The 20983-nt window shown below is 49.6% G+C and overlaps 1 protein-coding gene across 2 annotated transcripts in view; it reads left to right on the top strand.

Moving 5' to 3' along the window:
- The window catches only part of Lrrk1 (leucine rich repeat kinase 1), a 136026-nt gene that overhangs the window by 74577 nt on the left and 40466 nt on the right, over positions 1-20983 (top strand). For both annotated transcript variants that reach the window (XM_021633271.2, XM_060367294.1), the window contains 6 exons: positions 8879-9105; positions 10000-10127; positions 10219-10382; positions 11619-11756; positions 13865-13977; positions 15700-15776. In XM_021633271.2, the coding sequence (XP_021488946.1) occupies positions 8879-9105; positions 10000-10127; positions 10219-10382; positions 11619-11756; positions 13865-13977; positions 15700-15776 (847 nt within the window). The remainder of the gene's footprint in view (positions 1-8878; positions 9106-9999; positions 10128-10218; positions 10383-11618; positions 11757-13864; positions 13978-15699; positions 15777-20983) is intronic.

Raw genomic sequence — 20983 nt, 5'->3', positions numbered from 1 at the left:
AGCGGTGTAGTAGGGAAAGGGACGAGATACGTTGCAAGCCTGCCTTTTCAAGTTTCTTTCCCTTCATATCTCAAAGTTTAACCAATTGATGAGAAGGTTCCAGTGTGAAAATAGAACTTATTCTCTTGCCTCTGCCCTTTGGTGGCCTCTCGCTATTACATGATGTACAGCTTTGTAATTCCCCATTGGTTCTTTGCATGCTTCATCTTTCATGGATACTGTCCTTTTTTTTTTTTTTCCTGCACTTTCATTGACTTTTCTGTTATCTCTTTTGCCCTGTATCAGGACATAAAGATTTAGCTTCGCTGTGTTTTTGGGTTGTAATAATTTGTTTCCCGGCACCACCTGTCTCTCTGACATCTTAGATGCCTTTGGATGGCTCTCAGCTTTCCCTTAGCCCTGTAAGCAGGCTGGCATGGTAGAGAGGGAGCAATACCAAAGTGGGCAAATAGTCGACAGTCTTGAGTCTGTCACAGGACTAGTCACTTCTTTGGTTCTTTCTGGGCAGATTGCACCAGCCTTGCAGGGATTCTGGAAGTGGTCAGCAGGAGGTGCCCGTGTGCACTGCATGGAGCTGGTGAGAAGTGCTGTCATCAGATTGCATCTCAACCGCTGCACTGTTCACCTCCACCCAGGTCTTCACTGTACTGTATTAGTCAGGGCTCCTCAGGTAGCAGAGCCAGTAGGATAGATGGATAGATTCCACAGATGAAAAATGAATGGCTAGATGGATATGGACCATAGGGAAATGATAATGCCTGATGGATGGATATGTGGATAGGTGGATTATTGGGGGTTGATCTTACGCTGACCCTCAAGATTTGGTCACACCTATTCTCGTTTTCTAAACTTGCCTAAGTCATTATATCTGATTGGTTCATTAAACCGCTTATACCTGGGCAGGGCAGAATGGGATGGGTGTGGCTAAGGTTCCTGGGCTTTGGAGAGCATCACAGGAAATAGACAGGAAGAGAGGAGGAAGGGGGATACCATGATGGGTTAGCATGGAGACAAAAACCGTGTGAGCCGAGAGGAAGGACTCCAATAATGGCATGAAAAGGCCCATATGAAAAACACAAGCAAGCACCATGGGATTATGGATGAATGGTAGTCCAGACAGGAAGGATTAAGGTGGATGGCATTGGTTGGGGTATTGGATGGATGGATGGATGGAGAGAGAGAGAGAGAGAGAGAACTGGATGGATGGATGGATGGATGGATGGATGGATGGATGGATGGATGAGAAGAGACTTACTAGGAGACTTGGCTCGTCTAACTATGGAGACTGAGCATCCCCTTGATCCTTTCTTCAAGACGGAGGCTATGGATGCTAATAACATGTCTAATGGGAGACTCTAGGAAGGCCTGAGAATCCCGAAAACCTCTGATGTAAAGTCCTCAAGGGCCCCAAGCTTGGATTTTTGCTGCCAGTGAGGACAAGGGAATGTCTCAGGCCAAAGTAGACAATGAAAATGACTTCTGCTGTTCAGTTGTGTCTCTGTCCCTGGCTGACGGGCTGGCACCTGCCCACATCGAGGACAGACACTCCAACCATACTCTACAAGGTTCCCATGGATTCCTTCATGGAGTCTATGCCTGAGATTAACTGCCACAACAGTTAATCCACTCCACAGACAGCTGGAGTAGGTTTTTTAATACACCATGAAACTTGGACTTGAAAGTTATTTTTGCATATAATACTTTTCAATTATCTGGTTTCTATGGCAATGTTTCCTCCACTCTATATGATTGACAGCTAGGCACTAGTAAGTCTGACACAATATATATTAGCAGAAATGCTTCTATCAGAACTGATTTCATTTTTTCTCACATTCATTCATTCCATTAATGACCCCCTTTCAAGATTAAACGTAAACCCTCGCCCTCTTTTAATCTTTCCCTTCTCTGCTCTCTGAAGTAGATATTCCCAAGCCTTTTTGGAACTTTCCTTGTACACGACAGGTTCTCACAGGCTCTCTCCTCTCACAGGCTGGCTGCTTTCAGGTCATTTTCCTTAGCTGTTAAACCTGCTTTCTCATCCACCCTCTCAACAGGTGCCCTTTGTTTTTTAAGAATCTGCTTCTTCCTTTTGCTTTCCACAAAGGCATCACTTATGGTCTCTTCTAAAAGTGTGTGTGTGTGTGTGTGTGTGTGTGTGTGTGTGTGTGTGTACCATAGCACATGCGGAGGTTAAAGGGCAGCTTATGAGAAGTGGCTCTTCCCTTCTACCATGTGTGTCGTGGGACTGGAACTTAATCATTGGTGTCTGTTAATGCAATGATCTGAATTCTCAGGTGTTGACTCATTTTCATTAGTTATCTTTCCTGTACTATATAAAAATATCCAAGAAAAATCAACTAATATGGAAGGAAGGTTTCTTTGGCTCAAGGTTTCAGAGGTTTCAGGCCATGATCAGTCGGCCTTGCTGCTTTGGGCCTGTGGTTTGCCATCACTTGAGAGAGTGCAGCAGAGAGTGCAGGGGGACCATTTGATTGCTGGCTGAGAACTGAAAGAAAGAGACCAGAAGAGAAGGAACTGGTCCAGATGTCTTAATGGCATTCCCCTGATGACCAGAAGACTTCCCACCAAGTCACACTTCCTGGGTCCCCCCTACTCCCCAGTAGCACACGGGAGACAAGACCTTTGTCACTAGACTCCCAGCTCTGGACCACAGCTCCTTCTGGCTTTGCCTAACTAAACCAGTTATCATGTCCCTAGGGCTTCTACAGCAAGTCACCCAAGCATAGGTGGCTGAAATGAACACAGATGTTCCTTTCACACTTCTGAAGCCCCAAAGCCCCCAACTGAGGAGAAGCTGTCTTCAGACATCATCTGAGAACCTCTGCTGAATATAGTTTGGGGGTTGCTGTAGAGCAAGAGCCAATATATAATTCCAGAGCATTCTGTGTGTTCTCCCATTTTAACATGTCATAACTGAACACATGTCTGTTGACGGCCTCAAGGTGTGTTATGTCCCTCTGCACTGGACGGTGGTCTGTCCCGTGAAGGGCTTTACAGTCTTCAGTTCAGACTCAGCTGAGAGTACATAACTGACAAGTTGAGAGTGGGGGAGGTAGATCCATGAATTCTGCCCTGAGAGGCAGCAGAGTCCTGATAAGAAATAAGGGCTCCACTCTATCCAGCCCACCATCTGACCCAGGGCTCCCTACCCTGCCAAGCCAGTTTCTGAGCCAACAGTCCTTTTCCATGTCTGCTCTGGACCTTTACACTGGCTGGCACGTCAAAACTAAGCTAAAACCACTGGAGACTGAACTCTTCTTTTGAATATTTTTTTTTTCCTTTAGCCAATAGAGTAGCGGTGACATAAAAATAAAAACAAGGGCCAGCTAGATGATGGCTCAGTGGGTCAAGGTGCTTGCCTCTGAGCCTGAAAACTTGGAGGGTTCATCCTCAGACCCCACACGGCAGGAGAGAAGCAGTCTCTTTGGGTTGTCCTCTGACCTCCACGTGTGCTGGGGTGCTCCTGATCACTCAGATGTACACAAACGCACACAAACTAAGCAAAACATAGGAGAAACACTTTAGGGACGGGGGAGGTGATACCTTTGTGGCCAGTGGTTTCTAGAACATGTCAAGGCAGGTATGCCTCCATCTCCGGGTCAGGAGAGCTTTCTCTACAACACTCTAACCCATGGCCCAAAATAAACTATACACAACCCTTATTTTTAAAACCTTTTGTCTTATTTTTTGTTATCAATGTGTGTGTGTGTGTGTGTGTACAGTATGTTTGTGTGACATACATGTGGTGATCCAAGGACAACTTTTGGGAGTCACTAGAAGGAGCCATTTGATTCGTGACTGGGAAATTGAAAACTGGAGAGGAGAGCTTGCACACCAATCTCTTCCCCCAGGGCACAGCCAGATAATGAGAAGACTTCCTGCTGAGAGGCTCAGCACCTTAAATTCCACCTTAACTTGGGTTCCGGGAATCAAACTCAGGCCCCAAGGCTTGCACAGCAAGCACTTTTACCCACTGAGCCTCTCCTCAGCCTCCCAGCCAAGCCCTTGACAACCTGAGTCCCAACCACCACCTTGGAAAGCACTTCCAAGCCACTACTTCTTGGTGCCTCAGGGGACAGACGCTGCTTCCCCGGTGCTTCCTTTCATTTGGCCAACATTTGAAAGGCTTGGAGACAGACACCAGGACATTTTCCATCTGTACTCCCCCTCCCCCAGCCCCGTACCCTCACCCCGTGCATGTGGCTTGACTGCTGAGCTGTTGAACAGTCCAGAGCCAGCTGCCTTCTGGGATAGGGTTATGCAATGGCTGGCTGTGCTCCCTCCGTGCCTGGTTTGTTGTGATTCTGCCCAGGCTAACACAAACAAGCCATGAGCACTGCAGGCTTGCTGGACCTATTCCAGTCAAGTACGTGGACATCATTGTCATTTTGTGTTCCTTGTCCCCTCTCTCTGGCACCCTATGAACACATTGGTACCCTGGGTGCCTGTGCACGGGAAATGCTAATAAAACGTGTCAGTCCAAATCCCCAATGTAACGGAAGAACCGGTGGAAGGTTTGCTCCTGTTTACGTTTGTCTCTGACATGCCCCACCCAGCCCAGAATGCATCGTTTGGCAAGCCCATCTGTCTTCCAAGTGTGCCGTCCTCCTGACTTCTTTCCCCACTGCTCTCTGGGCATGAGTTTATCAGATGTCAGCTGTGAGGAAACTTGCCGGCAGAGGGACTAAGAAAGAGCTCAAAGAACCATCAGCAGCAGTTGCCTCCCCGTCTCCTCCCAGTCTAGTGAAGTCAGTGGTGCCCACCGCACTCTTCCGTGCGGCTGGTTTTCTTCTAATAGAATGGCCACTGTGAAAGAAGCCCAGGCTTCCAAACAAGCATCCTTTTTGGTTAAGTGGGCCCCATCATTCACTCATGAGTCTATAAGATCAAGACACTTGAGCTAAGGTAGCCAGAGGCTGCAAACACACACACACACACACACACACACACACACACACACACACACCTCTGAACCCCAGACTCCCTGACCACCTGACAGGTCAGTGGGAACACTCAGTACGGCACAAGGATACACTGCTAGACAAAGGCGTCAAACAAGATGCTGACCCTCCTCCAGAATGGTAATGCATGCTCCGTTTGGGAGAGAAAGAAATGGGGCCGGGTAGAAAGTGTTCAGTTCAGTAGAGGCCTTACCCCCAGAAGGAATCAATGCGGCGTCCACACAGTGAGTTGTTCCTGAAAGCCAGACTGGCCTCTGAATCCCTCTCTGGTTTCCTTCTCATCCTACAATCTCCTTCCCTCCCGTGCCCCCACCAGGAGGCTGCCTTCTGTGCTGCTATGTCACCATTGAGTCTCTCCTCACGACTGAGCCAAGGCTACACCTTGCCGTCCCAGAACCATGCACCACACTGAGTTCTTTGCCTTAGAAATCTCCCAAGCTTGTCTTGGTTTTTCTAGTCATAGAAAACAGACTACTCTCTGGGGCATGCAGGGGTAACAGAATTCCTGAACTGATTTTTATGATTATTATTATTAGATTAAAGCCAGCCACACCCAGGTAAGGTAAAGGGTATGGTAATCCAGCTGTCTGGGTATCAGAACGACCACAGAGCTGTGTCCAGTCAGTGGCCGAAGAAGCAGCAATACTCCGGTGACTAGCACACCTGATGCCCACATCTTCCTTCTTAAATACCATTTTCCTCAAATGGGAATCATAGCTAAGGTCAGCACTTGCCAGGACGGCATCAGAGGAGAGCCCGGGGCATCTGGGTTTTGCCAGGAATCACCACCTCAGAGACCGGAAAAAGTCAAAAGAGTACAGGCACCCTTGGAGGGGATGTCCCCTGCATGAGCTGGGGCTCTTGGGCAGCCAAAGAAAGTGCGATGATCATGAATTGAAACACTTTCAAGAATTGACAGTCAGTGCAAGGGATGCTTGCATGAAGTGGGCACCTAGGGGCAGGGGAGACACGCAAATGACGGACAGTGGACGTAGAAAGGTAGTTTGGGAAGGACCATTTGGCAACCACCATTATATCAATTGATTCAGGCCAAGACTGACAATGTTAAAGCCACTCAAAATCAGAGCAATTATGTAGGAACACAGAACACATGCACACACACACACACACACACACACACACACACACACACTGGGATATCACCCTAATGGTGCTTGTTATGCATAAAGGGTCAAATGGACTGTTACCAACTGGAGAGCAGACAGGTGCTACCTTTACCTTACCTTACCTTACCTTACCTTACCTTACCTTACCTCACCTTACCGTGGGATTAAAGCTGGCCCCAGCGGTAGAATCACTTGGTGTCTAAGGCCCCCTTGTGGGATTTGGTGGCAAGGATGCAATAGTCTCCGGCCTTTACCTAAAATGCTTAACCTGAATCTCAACTGACACCTGTGTCATTTGCACAGCATCTAGGCAGGTGAGACTGTGAGATTATTCTATGAGGATAATTAGGATGATTTGAAAAATTTCAGTGCCAGGCTCAGAAAGCCCCCATAAAGCATGAGGGCACTTCCAGATGGAAGAAAAGCAGAGGACACAGCAATTTCTAGATCAGAACACAAACTAGTTTTAAAAATACATTTGTAAGGCAGCATAGGACACTGCACCACGGACCGAGTAAACTCATGCTGCTGTTCCTATGTCCTATGTGAAAAGGTCCCTGTTCTACGGAGATGGGTGAGGGGATGCTCAGGGTGACATGCTGCTCTGGATAGTATTATGTCAAATTGACACAAGAGAGAGTCATCAGAGAGGAGAGAGCCTCAATTGAGAAAAAGGTCTTCGTAAGATCCAGACGTAGGGCATTTTCTTAATTAGTGATTGGTGGGGGAGGGCCCAGCTTATTGTGGGTGGGGCCATCCCTGGGCCGGTGATACTGGGTTCTGTGAGAAAGCAGGCTGAAGCAAGCCATAGGGAGCAAGCCAGTAAGCAGCACCCCTCTGTGGCCTCTGCATCAGCTCCTGCCTCCAGGCTCCAGCCCTGTTTGAGTTCCTGTCCTGACTTCCTTATATTAACAGTGATGTCAAAGTGTGAGCCAAATAAACCCCTTTTTCCCCAGGTTGTTTTGGTCGTGGTGTTTGACCACAGCAATAGTAACCCTAACTCAGACACGTGCCATGATTCACAGATGGTTTGGCAAAAGCGAAGAGCTTTGGTTTTGTTTTTCATGTTTTATAGTCATGTTCTGTTTTATAATAGGTTTTATTATGTGTAGGGGACCTGTGTGCGTAGGAGCAGGGTGCCCCCAGAGCCGGAGATATAGGATCCTCCTGAGGCTGGAGCTGCAGGCAGGCGTGAGACACCCAGCTTGAGTGCGAGGACCCCAACTCGGGTCCTCTGCAAGAGCAGCAAGTGCTCTTAACCAGAGAGCCGTCTCCCCAGCCCCGAGAATGTATGGTTTTGTATGTGGAAAGAGCTGGGAGACAGCCAATGTGACGATGGTGACCCTAGGTTGGTGGGGTCCGTCAACTCCTAGTTCAACCCTTCAGCATATTTTACATCTTTCCAGACTTAAAAGTTCGAAGTGGGAAATGAAATCAGGCAGCCAGAGGAACTGAGTGGCTTATCCCACAAATACCCGAGGCTGTGATTCCTGTCTCTGAGCACACAGCCTTTTTTCAGCTAAGGGGAGAGAAAGACAATGTACATGGCACCACCTAGTGGCCAGATGTGGACACTTCTCAGAGGCTGCCAATTGCAAAGGCCAACTTAACCCATGTTATTGGTACCGTTCCCATGGTTCCTGTGGTTCTTTCTACATGTTCCCATTTGTGAAACACTAATTTTTTGTTTGTATTTCTGGACCTGTAATTTTCTGTTATGGATTTCTAATTGCCTTGGATAAACAAACCAAAAAACAGATTTCTTCTTCCCGGAAACCCAACTGAGTCCCAGATTCTTTGATAAGCCTGAAGACAGAGGAAAGCCTTATTGTTATGTGCTTAACCAGCACCCACTTGCTGCCTGATGATATCAAACCACTGGGATTTCTGACTTCCTCTTGAGAAAAAAAAGCAATAGCCAAATAAGGAACGTGCTCTGGGCTTTTCCACAACAAGGAGTGTGGCCTGTTGTTTGCGTGTGGCAGAGACCCGGGCACAGAGGAGTGGGTGAGCCTCAGACCAGAACGAAGGGAAGGTTTTGCTATGTTCTCGCTGAAGGTTACTCTTCAGGGGAACTGGAGAGATCGCTGTAGGGAGGATTCCTGTGTATCTCTGCAGGGGCCATGCTTGACTTCCTCAGGTTGACCTAAACTGGAAGCAGGGCCAAAAATTAGGGAAACTGTCTGTTGCTAATATAGGCCTGGTCTGACTGGTATAGGAGAAACTGGTGAACTCACTAGGGTGTTACTGTAGATAACAATGGCAATGGGGCTGCCTGGGCTATTTGCTAAGGGGGTGGGTTTCTTGCTGTGGGCTGCAGACCAGAGTTTTGGGGTTCTGTTTGTTGTGGCCTTTCATCTGGAGGTAGCCAGTCCAGAGCATGGCCTGGCACAGTGCCCGGTGGCTGCAGACGAAGAGATCCCAGGCTGAGAAGAGGTCCTCTAAGCCTCCTTGGGCTCCTTGGTACCCACAAGCTGTTGTTCCTGTCCCTCATCCCCTTGAGCCACTCTTGAGGGTTGGCTGTGGGCCACCCTCCGGAGGTGACTTGGAGCCATGAGCAGATGACTTGTACGGTCACACTAGACACCTCCTTGTGCCTCAACCATGGTGGACGCTGGGGAGAGAAGGGAGCCGCGATCCTGGCATCTCAGGACAGGGCTCCAGCTGGAGCGGGTGGGTGAACAGCCTGGCTTGACTCTTTTCTCCCAGACCCGCCTTGAGCCTGGACTCACCATCCTCACGTGCTGTCCCCTTGCTGTCCCACCCCAGGCGCTCCGCGTGAAGTGGTCCCACCTCAGGTTGCCCTGGGTGGACCTCGACTGGCTCCTTGACATCTCCTGTCAGATCACCGAGCTCGACCTCTCGGCCAACTGCCTGCCCTCGCTCCCCTCCATCATCCCCTGGGGACTCATCAACCTCAAGAAGCTGAACCTCTCCGACAACCACCTGGTGGAGCTGCCCTGCGTGCAGTCATCTGATGAAATCATCTGCTCCAGGTGGGCCCAGGGGTGTGGGCAAGGCCATCAGGCTGCGCCCGCCTGTCAGGCCCGCCTTCCAGCGTGGGTTCCTTGGGTTCGCGTTGAAGAAAACTTGCCTGTGCCAGTAGGAAAATGACTGCTCGCCCTTCCACGAGCTCGCACAAGTGAGGCCAGCAAGGTCTCTGACCACTTAGGAGCCAGGGAAGCCTGAACAGATGCTCTAGGCTGAGGTTTCGCAGCTCACCCACAGCCATGCAGAGCTGTTTGTTCAAAGTACCCAACTGGGTCCTGCACAGAATTAGTGGAGAGTGGCTAGACTTTTCCTGGGCTGATAGAAGCTCCCAGAAAAAGCTGCTCGGACCTGAGGAAGAGTCAGCTATGGAATGTGCCAGCATATGCACACAATGGTGGCTGCCTGTCTCTCCTAGAGCCTGAGCCTTGAGGTAGCACAAATGCATACACACACTGAATAAATACGATTTTTTTTTTTAAAGAAACTGGGGGTGTAAATGTTGTAAGAGACAAGGATGTCGGAAAGAGCTTGAGGTCAGCCCTTGAGTCCCACGAACGAGTTTCACAAATCGAAAACATAAAGCGCAAGGGCCAGCTGCACAGGCTTCCTAACCTGGGTCATGTGGGCAGACGTGCAAGCCTTAAAAGGTTTCAGCCACAGCCCACGGCCCCTTAGCAGCCCCAGGGCACTGCTTGTTTTGCATGGGCAAAGATTTTGATCCCTGGATGCTCAGAAGAACCAGGACCCAGCAGAGTCAGATTCCATTATGGTAACAGTTAACCAAACAAAAGAGTGAAAAGGCCGTGATCCCATGTGCAGAGAGAGAATACACACCTCGCCTGTCAGGAGATCGCTAAGTCCTGATATTGCTTTTTTGACTCCCTTCTCCCTGGCCCCAGGTTACTTGAAATCGACATCTCCAGCAACAAACTGTCCCACCTCCCACCCGGATTCTTGCACCTCTCGAAACTTCAAAAGCTGACGGCTTCCAGAAATTACCTGGAGCGGTTGTTTGAAGAAGAAAATGGTGCGTGTCTCCACCGATGACCCAGTGTCCTTAGCCACTTTCTCGCTGGTTCGGGTACCTTTGAACGGTTCACACTCTTTTCACCCCACAGCCACTAACTGGATCGGCCTCCGGAAGCTGCAGGAACTCGACCTCGCCGACAACAGGCTGACCGAGCTCCCTGTCCTCTTCCTGCACGCCTTCAAGTCGCTCACCTATCTGAACGTCTCCAGAAACAACCTCAAGAGCTTCCCGGATCCCTGGTCCTGCCCTTTGGTTTGTACCATGAAAACCACCACAGAGTCTGTGTTACTCCATGTTGTAGCCAAGTAGGGGCCCACAGAGCCCAGTTGGGCTGTGTTCCCGGCAGTAACAGCTGAAAGCTAGTTTGAGGGACACACGGTGACCACTACAGATTTGTATGGCAGCAGCTCGTATTTGAGTCTGAGCCCCGAGAATCTGAATAAAAAAGCCAAGGGTGGGTCTGCGGGGCTGGCTCGGTGGGGAAAGAGCAGGCTTAGAGACCTGAGTGGAGGGTCCCCAGCACCCATATCGATGCGAAGCACATGAGGTGGCCCACATGTAAGCCCAGCACCCAAGAAGCAAAGATAGGATCCCCGGGGCAAGCCAGCTGGCTAGACCAACCGTATTTATGAGCTCTGAGTTGAAGTGAGAAGCCCTGCTTTGCTGTATGAGGTGGAGAACGATGCAGGAAGAAACCTAACCTCAGTCCCTGGCCCACACGTGCACACGCGTGAGCACACATACATACATGTCACACACATTAAAAGCCAGGCATGGCAACATATGCCTGTGATCCCAGCACTGAGAGGTAGGGATGGGAGGATCCCTGGAGCTGGAGAGCTCCAAAATAAATAAATAAATAAAGAGATGGTGGAGCGCTATCGAAGAGGACACCCAACATTAACCTTTGGCCTCCACGTGTACACCCATAAACATCCAAACCCAGATCTACCTGTACATTCCAATACAGATGCCAAAGGGGGTGCGGTTCTTTAATGCACTAAGAAATGAAGAGAAGCGGGGGTCTGTATTCCAGCGCTCGCTGCCCCCTAAATGAGGTTTTTGTTTCTTGGGAAGCAGCCTGGTTGAAACAGATGAATAGCGTAAGGAATATTTGTGCCTTGTTGCTGCTGGTTTCAAATCAGGCAATTCTCCATCACAAGAATAAGCATTTCTAATTTGGCCGTGTGCTGGGGGAACACAGCTCTGAATTGGTCCGTTATTTCCCAAGACACTGGGCCAGATGATGATGAAGGGGAAAAAAACTATGAGCCACGTTTGTCTCCCCGAGGAAGCTCTAGTCCTGCTCCTCCGGGGCAGGGCAGCACAGACATGGAGGATTTGAAGCCTGTCTCCTTAGCCAGCACCATAGGCACAGAGCTCAGTCCGGACAGCCTCACTTCTGACATCAATTTTACAAAGACTTCTAGGCAGCTCTACACTCAGAAAACTGCTTAATATTCTCCCCCTCTCTCCTCAAACTTCTAGAAATGTTGTAAAGCCTCCAAAAATGCCCTGGAATCGCTGCCAGAGAAGATGGCTGTCTTTTGGAAAACCCACCTTAGGGATGTGGACTTCTCCGAGAACTCACTGAAAGAGGTGCCCCTGGGGCTCTTCCAGCTTGACGTGAGTCCAAACAGCGCTTCATTTCTCATTGTCAGTGTTGGTAAGAAAAACCAGCCCGGGCTGCAGGGAGTCTATGTGCTTTTTCCAAGTTTGTGAGACACATAAGGGGGGAGAAAACAGTAAAGGATAAGTTGAGCTATCAAAAACATCCACCATCTTGAGTGAGGACGGAAGTGAGGGGACCGATCACCACGGGAACAGCTGTGCTGGGGAAGGGCTTGTTGCCCTGTGTCAGTCAGCTTTTCCTTACTGTGACAATCACTGGAGACAGCCAATTTAAGTGGGAAAAGGGCTTGTCTTGGCTCAAGGTTTGGGAAGTATCAGTCCATATACATATCTCCCGTGGCTGGCTTCTTTGCTTTTGTGGGTGTGGTGAGGCAGTGAGGCGTGGGAGAGCTGAGCTGTTCACCTCCCAGCCAGGCCCTGAACAGAAGAGATGTGGGCCCAATATCCTCCTCAAGGGCGGGCACGCCAGCAATGGGCAGAACACCTCACCAGCCCCGGCTCTAACAGGTGCTCGGGGAGCAGTAGTGTCCACCTTTATTGACTGTTTAACACATGGACCTTTAGAGAACATTCCTGGTCCAAAATAGCAGCCCTCAGGAGCTCATTTCTTGGTGGAACTTCTGTTTCGCTTTCGGCTGTGCTGGGGAGTCAACCTAGAGACTCGTGTATGCCGTGAAAGTGCTCTACAACTGAGCTCAGCCACAGCCCTTCATGTTGAAACTTTGAAGCTCGAGAGAGGGGGTGGGGAGAAATCTGTCTCTGGCACTCTTTCCCTGCTCCCAGAGAGTCCACTGAGTGCCACAAACTCCAGGAATCGGCTTTGTGCCTAGAGTACTGTGCTGCTTCCCACCCAGGGTCTTTAGGCAGGCAGTGAGGCCCCAGGCTAGTCCCAGAACAAGGGATTTCGAAAGCATTAGAGCGCTCCCTGTAGGCCCTTAGGGTGGACCCCGAGGCCACCTTGCCTAGGAAAAGCGGTCACGTATGAACCCTCAGATGCAGTCCCTCATCTTGCCAGACCAGCTGCTCAGATCATCCAGGATGACAGAGTTCAACCAGGGTCTCTTCAACATGCACCTCTCAGAATTCTAAGTCACAGGCCCCTAAGCAAGCATGGGACAAAGAAAGAGACCCACCTGGATTCACAGCCAGGGGAAGTAGAAGCGCTGCTGGGAGAACGCTTGTCACCAGTACCCATGAGTGGCCATGAGTTCCTACCATCCACCACCTCTCTGGTCTGAGTCCATCCCTCACACCAACACCTTGCAGTGGAGAATTGGGCAGGCCTTCACATCCCCACCCAAGCCCTTGCCTAGGCACTTGGGGAGGTTTTCATAGACGTGCAAGAAGGTTGCAGCCATCCTAGACCCAAGGGTGGGACATGGCATCAGCCCTTCCACAAGGGACAGCAAAACACATAGGGGGCTACTGTGGTCCAGCAGTGGGGTGGCCCTCGTGGGTCACATGGCCATAGGTGGATCTGTGATACCATCATTGAGAAAAGCTAAGGTGTGTCTCTGGTGGTCTCATCAAAGAAAGGCATCCTCCAAGCGAGTAGGGGGCCCCCATAGGCTTGTATACAGCAAGGCACAGAGATGGATCATATGTGTGGAACCCCAAGGGATCCATACAGCTGAGGGTACTCAGGGAGCCCACATAGAGCAAGGCATGTGGATGAGTCCCCTAGGTGGGGGCCCCAGGGAGCCCATACTGGATATCTGAGGATGTGTGGCTAAGGCAGGTCACTCATGGTCTTGTTGCCTCTCGTCGGGAAGTCACCAAGAGACAACAGGTGCCCAGCACCACTCTGCTGGCCCTGGTAGAACACGGCAGTCCAGGCAGGCACCCGCTAACCACGACTCTTGAGTCTTTGGCCTCAGGCTGTGTTTAGACTCCTTCTACTCTACAGTTCCCATTGGTCTTGGAGGAAAGTCTAAACGCATCGTCCATCGTCTCTGCTTGAGACGATCCTGGGCGTTTTATAAACAGAAACAGGCTGTGATTTGTTAGGGCGTATGCCGACAGGGAGCCGACTGACTTGTCACATTCTCTCCTCCCTTTTCATGTCTGACACCACCTTTTCCTCGCCCTCCTCCCCCTTTCAGGCCCTCATGTTCTTAAGGCTGCAGGGAAACCAACTGTTGTCCCTGCCACCTCAAGAGAAGTGGACCTGCAGACAACTCAAGACCCTGGACCTGTCCAGGAACCAACTTGGCAAGTAAGCAGAGGGCTTCTTTACCCCAAGTGTGTATAGAGCCATAGATGGGGTCCCCGTGCCCCCAGATGTGTGTCTAACTGCAGCTGAGCAGGAGATGCTGAGTCAGGCCACTGTGTCCCCTCAGGGTGGAATGAAACTCTTCCATAACAAAACATTTGCTCACCATCATGGAGGCCAGGGGTCTGAGACCAGGATGTTAGCCAGTTTGGTGCCTCCTGAGACCTCCCTCCTTGACTCGTTAAAACATCAGGGCAGTGCTGGCCCACACCTTTAATCCCAGCCCTCAGTTTTTGAGTTTGAGGCCTGCTCTCCAGATGGAGTTCCAGGACAGTCAGGGCTACACAGAGAAACCCTGTCTCAAAAAATAAAGTGGCTATCCCTCTACATCTCCATGACCTTTCTCTTTCCTGTTGCTGTTCTTGGGTTTTGGGTTTTTATTTATTTATTTATTTTTATGAACACCATATTAGACTAGGGCCCATCCTAAAGCACTTATGTCAACATAATCACTTCTTCAAAGACCCTCCTAATGGAGTGTCCCTTATTCAAAAATGCTTGGGACCTGAAAGGTTTCAGATTTTAGGTGTCCTTGGGATTTTTGAAGTATCCCAGATATATACAAATATATATATTTGTGCTGGGGTGATATCCAGAGCTAAACACGAGGTTTGTGCGTGTGCCACACACACCCCCATCCACACAGCCTAAGGACAATTGCACACAACATTTTTAGCACACCTGTTTTATGTGCCATGGCTCTGAGGTCAGGTCTGAAATGTTCTCCTTTCAACACCACACCGGCGGTCACAGGGTCAGCCTTTGGGAGGCACCTGGATTCTAAACTTTTGGAGTAAGGATGCTACTGGGTGACTTTTGCTGAGGGAGAAATGACCAAACATCTCCCTCTTGCCATAAGGGATACTACAGACGACAGACCACAGGAGCAACCCCACCCAAGTCTATCTTGAAACCCTGATGACTGTGTCTCAGGACCCTGGGTGACTCAAAGGCCCAGGAATTGCCACCAAGCATGGGTGTCAACTCACAAAAGCTGTATCCTGCCCACACCGTCAGCAGCTCCACTGAATGGTCTCCTCTTCCCCAGCACACCAGGGCTTGTTATATAACCTGTGGGGGTTGAGGGCTTGTGAATGGTATACAAGAGAGTCTGAACACCTATTCCAGATGCCAGACTCCTGAGATAAGGATGCCAGGAGCCCATGAGCAGGACCTCCAGTCTGTCCTTCTTACAGACTCTTGAACCTCTTGTCTTCCACTTCAACCTAGACTAGAGGTCTGTCGGTTCTTTACCAGCTGCTGATTATGTTCACAGGTGGAATAAAATGGATCCACCCAATGAAAGGTGAAAGGTCGAAGGTGAGCCCTAGAGAGGCCAGGCCCTTGGGGTCGTTGGCTGGAGGTTACTTTGTCACCACACAAGGAAAGGCAGCCACCAAAACGTCAAGTGTGGGAGTGTTTCCAGCTTGCAGCTGGAAAGCCTGAGAAGTCAGAACTAATGGTCATGGCAGTTAAATTACCCTTTCTAATTGCTTCTTCCGGGAGGTCCCTGAGCTCCCTCATACAAACTGCAGGAAGGCCAAGCACCTGCTGCTAGAACTTACGGCCTTATCTGTGATTCTATAGTATGTAGTCAGAGCTAACAGACGCCATGTCTTTGCCTGCTGGCCTCAAATTTCTGAGGGTTCTTTTTCCCCTCCGCAGAAACGAAGATGGGATTAAAACAAAGCGGATCTCCCTTTTCACCACTAGAGGGCGCCAGCGTTCTGGGACTGAGACAGGTGTGTGCTGGGCTGGGCAAGACGATGGGAGCCTGGAGATGAGGCAAGGCAGGGTAGCCCTGTATCCTTGTCAGATGTTGGGCTTTTCCCTTCCTTTCCCGGTTGGGATGTCAGAGATGTCCACCGTCAGCTGAAACGTCTGCCAGTAAGTAAATGGTGACTGTTACCACATGTCACTTGCGTGTGTATCCGTGGCCCAGCAATGCTAGGGACTATCTGCCACACACACAGAACTGCCCTAAATCGCACACAAGAGTCTCCATCCTCACGGGAAGCAGGAAATGTCATCTGTGTTGCACATGAGGAAACTGAGGCTCCCCACATACCTCAGTCATCACAGCTCCCGGGGAAACTTCCTCCTCACGATTCTAGGGGCTGCAAGCCATTTCAGGATGCATCCAGGGTTGAGCTTGGGAGACTCAGAGACTCAGGGCTTTCTGACTTGCCAACGGTCACCTTCTCAGTGTATTGACACATGGTGGGGAGTCTCTCCTAACAGGATTCTCCTGTCATGAAGAACTTACCTTCGTGACCCCATCCAAACCTACCTGCTTCTTCCCCAAGAGCCTGTCCCCAGATTGAGGGTCAGGGCTTCTGCGTGTACTCGGTGTTTCTTGACTAGTTCTGACTCATGTGACAAAACCAGATGGTGGGAGTCCATTTCCGGGGCAGGAGCAATGCTATCCCATCCTTTCCACTGCGCTGACTCCCTCTGAGAGCCATCAGGGGCCACAGCCACACTGGCCCAGGCTGAAGGTGCAAAGGGACTCCAGGTCGTCCCCGGCTTCCGAAGTAGAACTTCCTCTACACTTTATCCTCCTCTCTCACAAGGCCAGTGCTGTGCGTGGAATTCCTTGGGAAAGACGGTTTGCTCTTCAGGGAAACCCTGACCTGTGGCAAACAATCAGCCGACCTCTGATGCATGCTTTTTCCCCCTCCTCTGTGTGTGTGTGTACATATATGGAGTCTAGAAAACACCCACAGGCGTCATTCCTCAGGTTCTCCTTTGTGTGTGTGTTGTTTGTGTGTGTGTGTTGGGAGGGTGTTGACAAGGTCTCTCACTGGCCTGGTACTCAACAAATAGGCAAGGCTGGTGAGCCATCAAGCCAGAGCATACACCTGTCTCTGCTTCTCCGGCACTTGTGGTTTACAAACATGTCCCCACACACACATTCAGCTTTGGGAGCTGGGAATGAAACTCGGGTCCTTCAAAGGCAGGACTTTACATACTGTCATCTCTTTTATTTTATTTGCAATTGTCGAGTAATGATTGTATGTGTTTATAGGGCACAGTGTACCCAGTACAATGATCAGATCAGAGATAACTGGCATTTCCATCACCTCAGACTGGCGGTTCTTTGTATTAGAAACATTGATAATCCTCTCTGCCATCAGTTTTGAAATCTACAATTAGTTGTCAAATGCAGCTATCCTGCTCTGCTATAGAACAGGATAGGTTTTTCTTCCTGTCTCTCCAGCAGCAGCCCTACACCCACCATCCATCCTCTCTGCCCCCCTCACCGCTCTGCATCCTCCCCAGGCTCTGCTAACTGCTTCTAGTCTCTCTACCTCTGTAAGACCAACTTTTGATCAAACCTGAGACTCTAAAACTAACTGTACTTACAGAATGTCCTTCGGGACAAGAACAAACCTGTAAGTCATTTTAAACAGTCTACAACTTTCTCCTCTGGCTGGAAGGATTAAATGTGATCAGAACAGGTGCTGAGAGGGAGGGATGAGAAATGCCACAGAGCCCACCATGAGCTGCAAGAAGTGGACGCTACAGGCTGCATGCCTGGTGTACTCTGTGGGCTGTTGCTGCTGCTGGTGTGTGTGTGTGTGTATGTGTGTGTGTGTGTGTGTGTGTGCAGTAGATCAGCCATATATGCATATGTGGGTTTAATATGATGAATAAGTAACCATTGAATTGGAAAAAGCAGTCTGCTCCTCCGTACTGTGAAATCGACACTGGTGAGGGCAGCTGACTGCTGACTGAAAAGAATGTGGAGGAGTCACGCTGCTACCAAACATACTTCTCTGCTCCCCAAACAACACAACAGCTATCCCTGAAGCACCCCCAGTGTCAGACAGCACAAGTCCTCGAGAAATGTGCATGGGATCTTGCACATTTGTGTAAGCATCCATGGATTTGGGTGGATGCTGTAGAGGGGGCATCCGGGGGTTCCTGAGAGACAGCTGTGCATGCATCTAATGTACGACAAGGTGATTACAATGCCAAACATAAGGCATTATAATTTGGTGGAAAAGACTGTTTTCAGGTTGTAACAAATAGTGCTGGTGTAGCTATCTAGGAGGGAATGCAGTGCCAGAGTCACTTCCTTATGTCAGTGATGACAACGCCCATGTGGACAGCAGGCCTGCATTTTAAAAATTAATGACACTTTAGAGGACACTTGTGCGGTTTGGGGTTGGGGGAGATCTTTAAAAGCTAGCTGGGAAATCTTAAATGAAATGACATTTATTTATTTTACTTTTGCGTTTTGTTTTTGTTTTTCAATTTATTTATTTATTCATCCTCTCCTGTTCCCACCCTCCCTCGACTTCCCCCTAATCCCGCCTCCCCTACTCCTCAGATAAGGGGAGCCTTCCCCCTACTAACCCAGACTAGCACATCACGTGGTCACATCAGGAAGCATCCCCTTCCCCCGTGGCCTGGCAAGGCAGCCCCTCCAGGGGGAAGTGATCAAAAAGGCAGCAACAGAGCCCATGTCAGAGTCAGCCCCCTCTCCCCTTCCTAAGAGACCCACTTGTTGGCCAAGCTAAACATCGTCTTCATATGTTTGAGGGCCTAGGCCAAGCCCATGCACAGTCCTTGGCTGGTGCTCCACAAGCTCCCCTGGGCCCCAGGTTAGTTGGTTCTGTCGGTCTCCTTGTGGAGCTCCTGTCCCCTCTGGGTCCTTCTGTTCATCTACCCACTCTTTCATGGGCTCACACGTCAGCCTAGACTGGCCTGGAAATCCACTCTGTAGCCTCAACGGTGATCTCCCTACCTCAGCCTCCCAAGTGCTGAGGTTTGAGTCACCCTGCCATCAAAAAATAATTTTTTAAAGCCCCAGATCTTATTTATTTATTATTTTTGTGTTTGCAAAAACTGGAAAGTTTTATTTGATAGAAGACATTCTAGACAAAGGCTTCCTGAAAACACTCTGAGAACTACTTCCCACAGAAATCACTGTAATACAGATTGGCACACAAGTCCCGAATATTCAAAGAATGCTCACAATTCATTCACACACACACACAGAGAGAGAGAGAGAGAGAGAGAGAGAGAGAGAGAGAGAGAGAGAGTAATAGACATGAATATGACAACCCCATAAGAAAAAAAAAATGACAACAAATAATAAAGTTTGGAAAAAATAGGCCCAGACAGCCAGGAGACAGATACAGAAATCTGTTGCCATGCTATTAAAAAATAGTTTATGATTTTTGTAACAGGGCCTTTTTGTTTGTTTTTTTGGTTTTTTTTTTCTGCATGCGATTATAGGACCCAAGGCCTCGGGCAGGTTGGGCAAGCACTCCACCACTATGCCATCCCTTCAGCCCAGCTGGTACCACACTTTAGAAATGAAGGCCCCTCAGCCTTGGGAAATTGAGTGCAGATGTAGGAATCTCACTTGGGAAGGAGAAATAAATACCATCTTCCCCGTGGCGCCCGGTAGGACTATGGGCAAGAGCATGGGCTGGGAACAGTCTTGGTCACTTGAGCCACTTACTAGTGGCCAGCTTTGGGTGCTCTGCCTCCTATTCAGATACGTGGGATCCTTTTGGGGACCAAGGCGACGGCACTAGGAGGTAGGCAAATGACTTAGTGGGGCCAGCCAGAGCCTGCAGACACTGCTGCACAGGAGGCCACGACTTGAAAGGTTCCCTGGCAGAGGGAATCGTGGCTTTGGTAGATGACAAAGGCCTCCTGATTTTTCAGTGGCATCTGGAGTTTTGAGGGCCACCCCTGAGCGAAATGAAGTCAAGAGGCCCTTGCCAGCCTTCTTCCTCAGTAGAGTGGCTCTCTCCGGGCCGTTGACCCAGGGTAAAGATTTATCTATGAAAGACAACTTGTTTGCAGATGGACCAGTTAAATTCCAGGGAGGTTTACGTACATTCGAGCATTCATATTTGTGCAGTTGCCTTGTCCAAAAATAATTTGGTTGATCATTTTTACAGTAAAACCCAGGCGAGCGGAGTCATAAATAACTTATGAATAAATAACAGTTCATAAATACCTCAAGTTGTGTTTTCTCCAACCCAGTTTCCACAGTTTTCAACAGTTGGCTGGAGGCATGACAGGTGTTGCCTCTGTCCCGAGCCGTGGCTCCTTAGTCCCCTCATCCGTCACTTAAAGAGCCTTCATAAACACCAGGGTGAAACTTCAGACTTGGCGGGCTCTATGGCCAGCTGCTCGTGTTCCCTCAGTGGACAAGAAAACACACCTTTCCCCCATTCGGTGCCCTCCCAGGAAAATGTGAAGCTGTTCCACCGAAAGGGGGAAGAAAGCTCTTTTGAACATCTCTTACAGGACAAGGTCTAGGGCAGGGTTGCCTTGGCAAGCCTGCTGCAACTTTATTTCCACAGCTGCAGCAAATCCTGCTAACAGCACGGTGAGCTGGGGCAGGGTTTCCTAAGTGCTCATCTTAGTAGTCTGGCATCGTCTCCGCCAGACCATTCTCTGAGGCCAGGTTACCCCATGATCATCCGTACTGCTGCTTCTCCGGTGAAGAGAATGCCAGCGCTGGGGGGAGGTAGTTGTATCTAGGTAACCGAACGTGATTTCAGTCCTGCGAAAGAATGCTGCCTTCTCTATCCTCTGCATCTTCCTCAGCTGGCAGAGAACTCTGAGCAGGGCCTGCATCTTGGATTCCCTGATTCCCTGTGGGATATCCTGTCCATTCTTCCTGCTTGTCAGGGTAGGGGGTGAAGGGAGGATAGAGGTTCCTCAGAGGTCCTGCTGTAGTCTAAACCCCAGAATCCCATTAATGTGTGCTTTCAAGCTCTGTGTGACATTCTTTCTCTACACAAAGGCTCGGGTGCCGTGGAAACGGCAAACGTGACGCGTGATCTTAATGGTAATCTCATGATTAGCCTCATGAATGAACTTACTCAAATACTAAGGAATTGGATGGTTCTTCAGAGAGTAACATCTTAAGCAACATTTTAAAACAACAAACAAACAAAACAACTTGGCCCATAAT

Source organism: Meriones unguiculatus, chromosome 14 (assembly GCF_030254825.1).
Source record: "Meriones unguiculatus strain TT.TT164.6M chromosome 14, Bangor_MerUng_6.1, whole genome shotgun sequence".
In the NCBI taxonomy this organism is placed as follows: domain Eukaryota; kingdom Metazoa; phylum Chordata; class Mammalia; order Rodentia; family Muridae; genus Meriones; species Meriones unguiculatus.
Note: the sequence above shows the minus strand (reverse complement) of the source record. Positions and strands in the feature narration are given on the sequence as shown.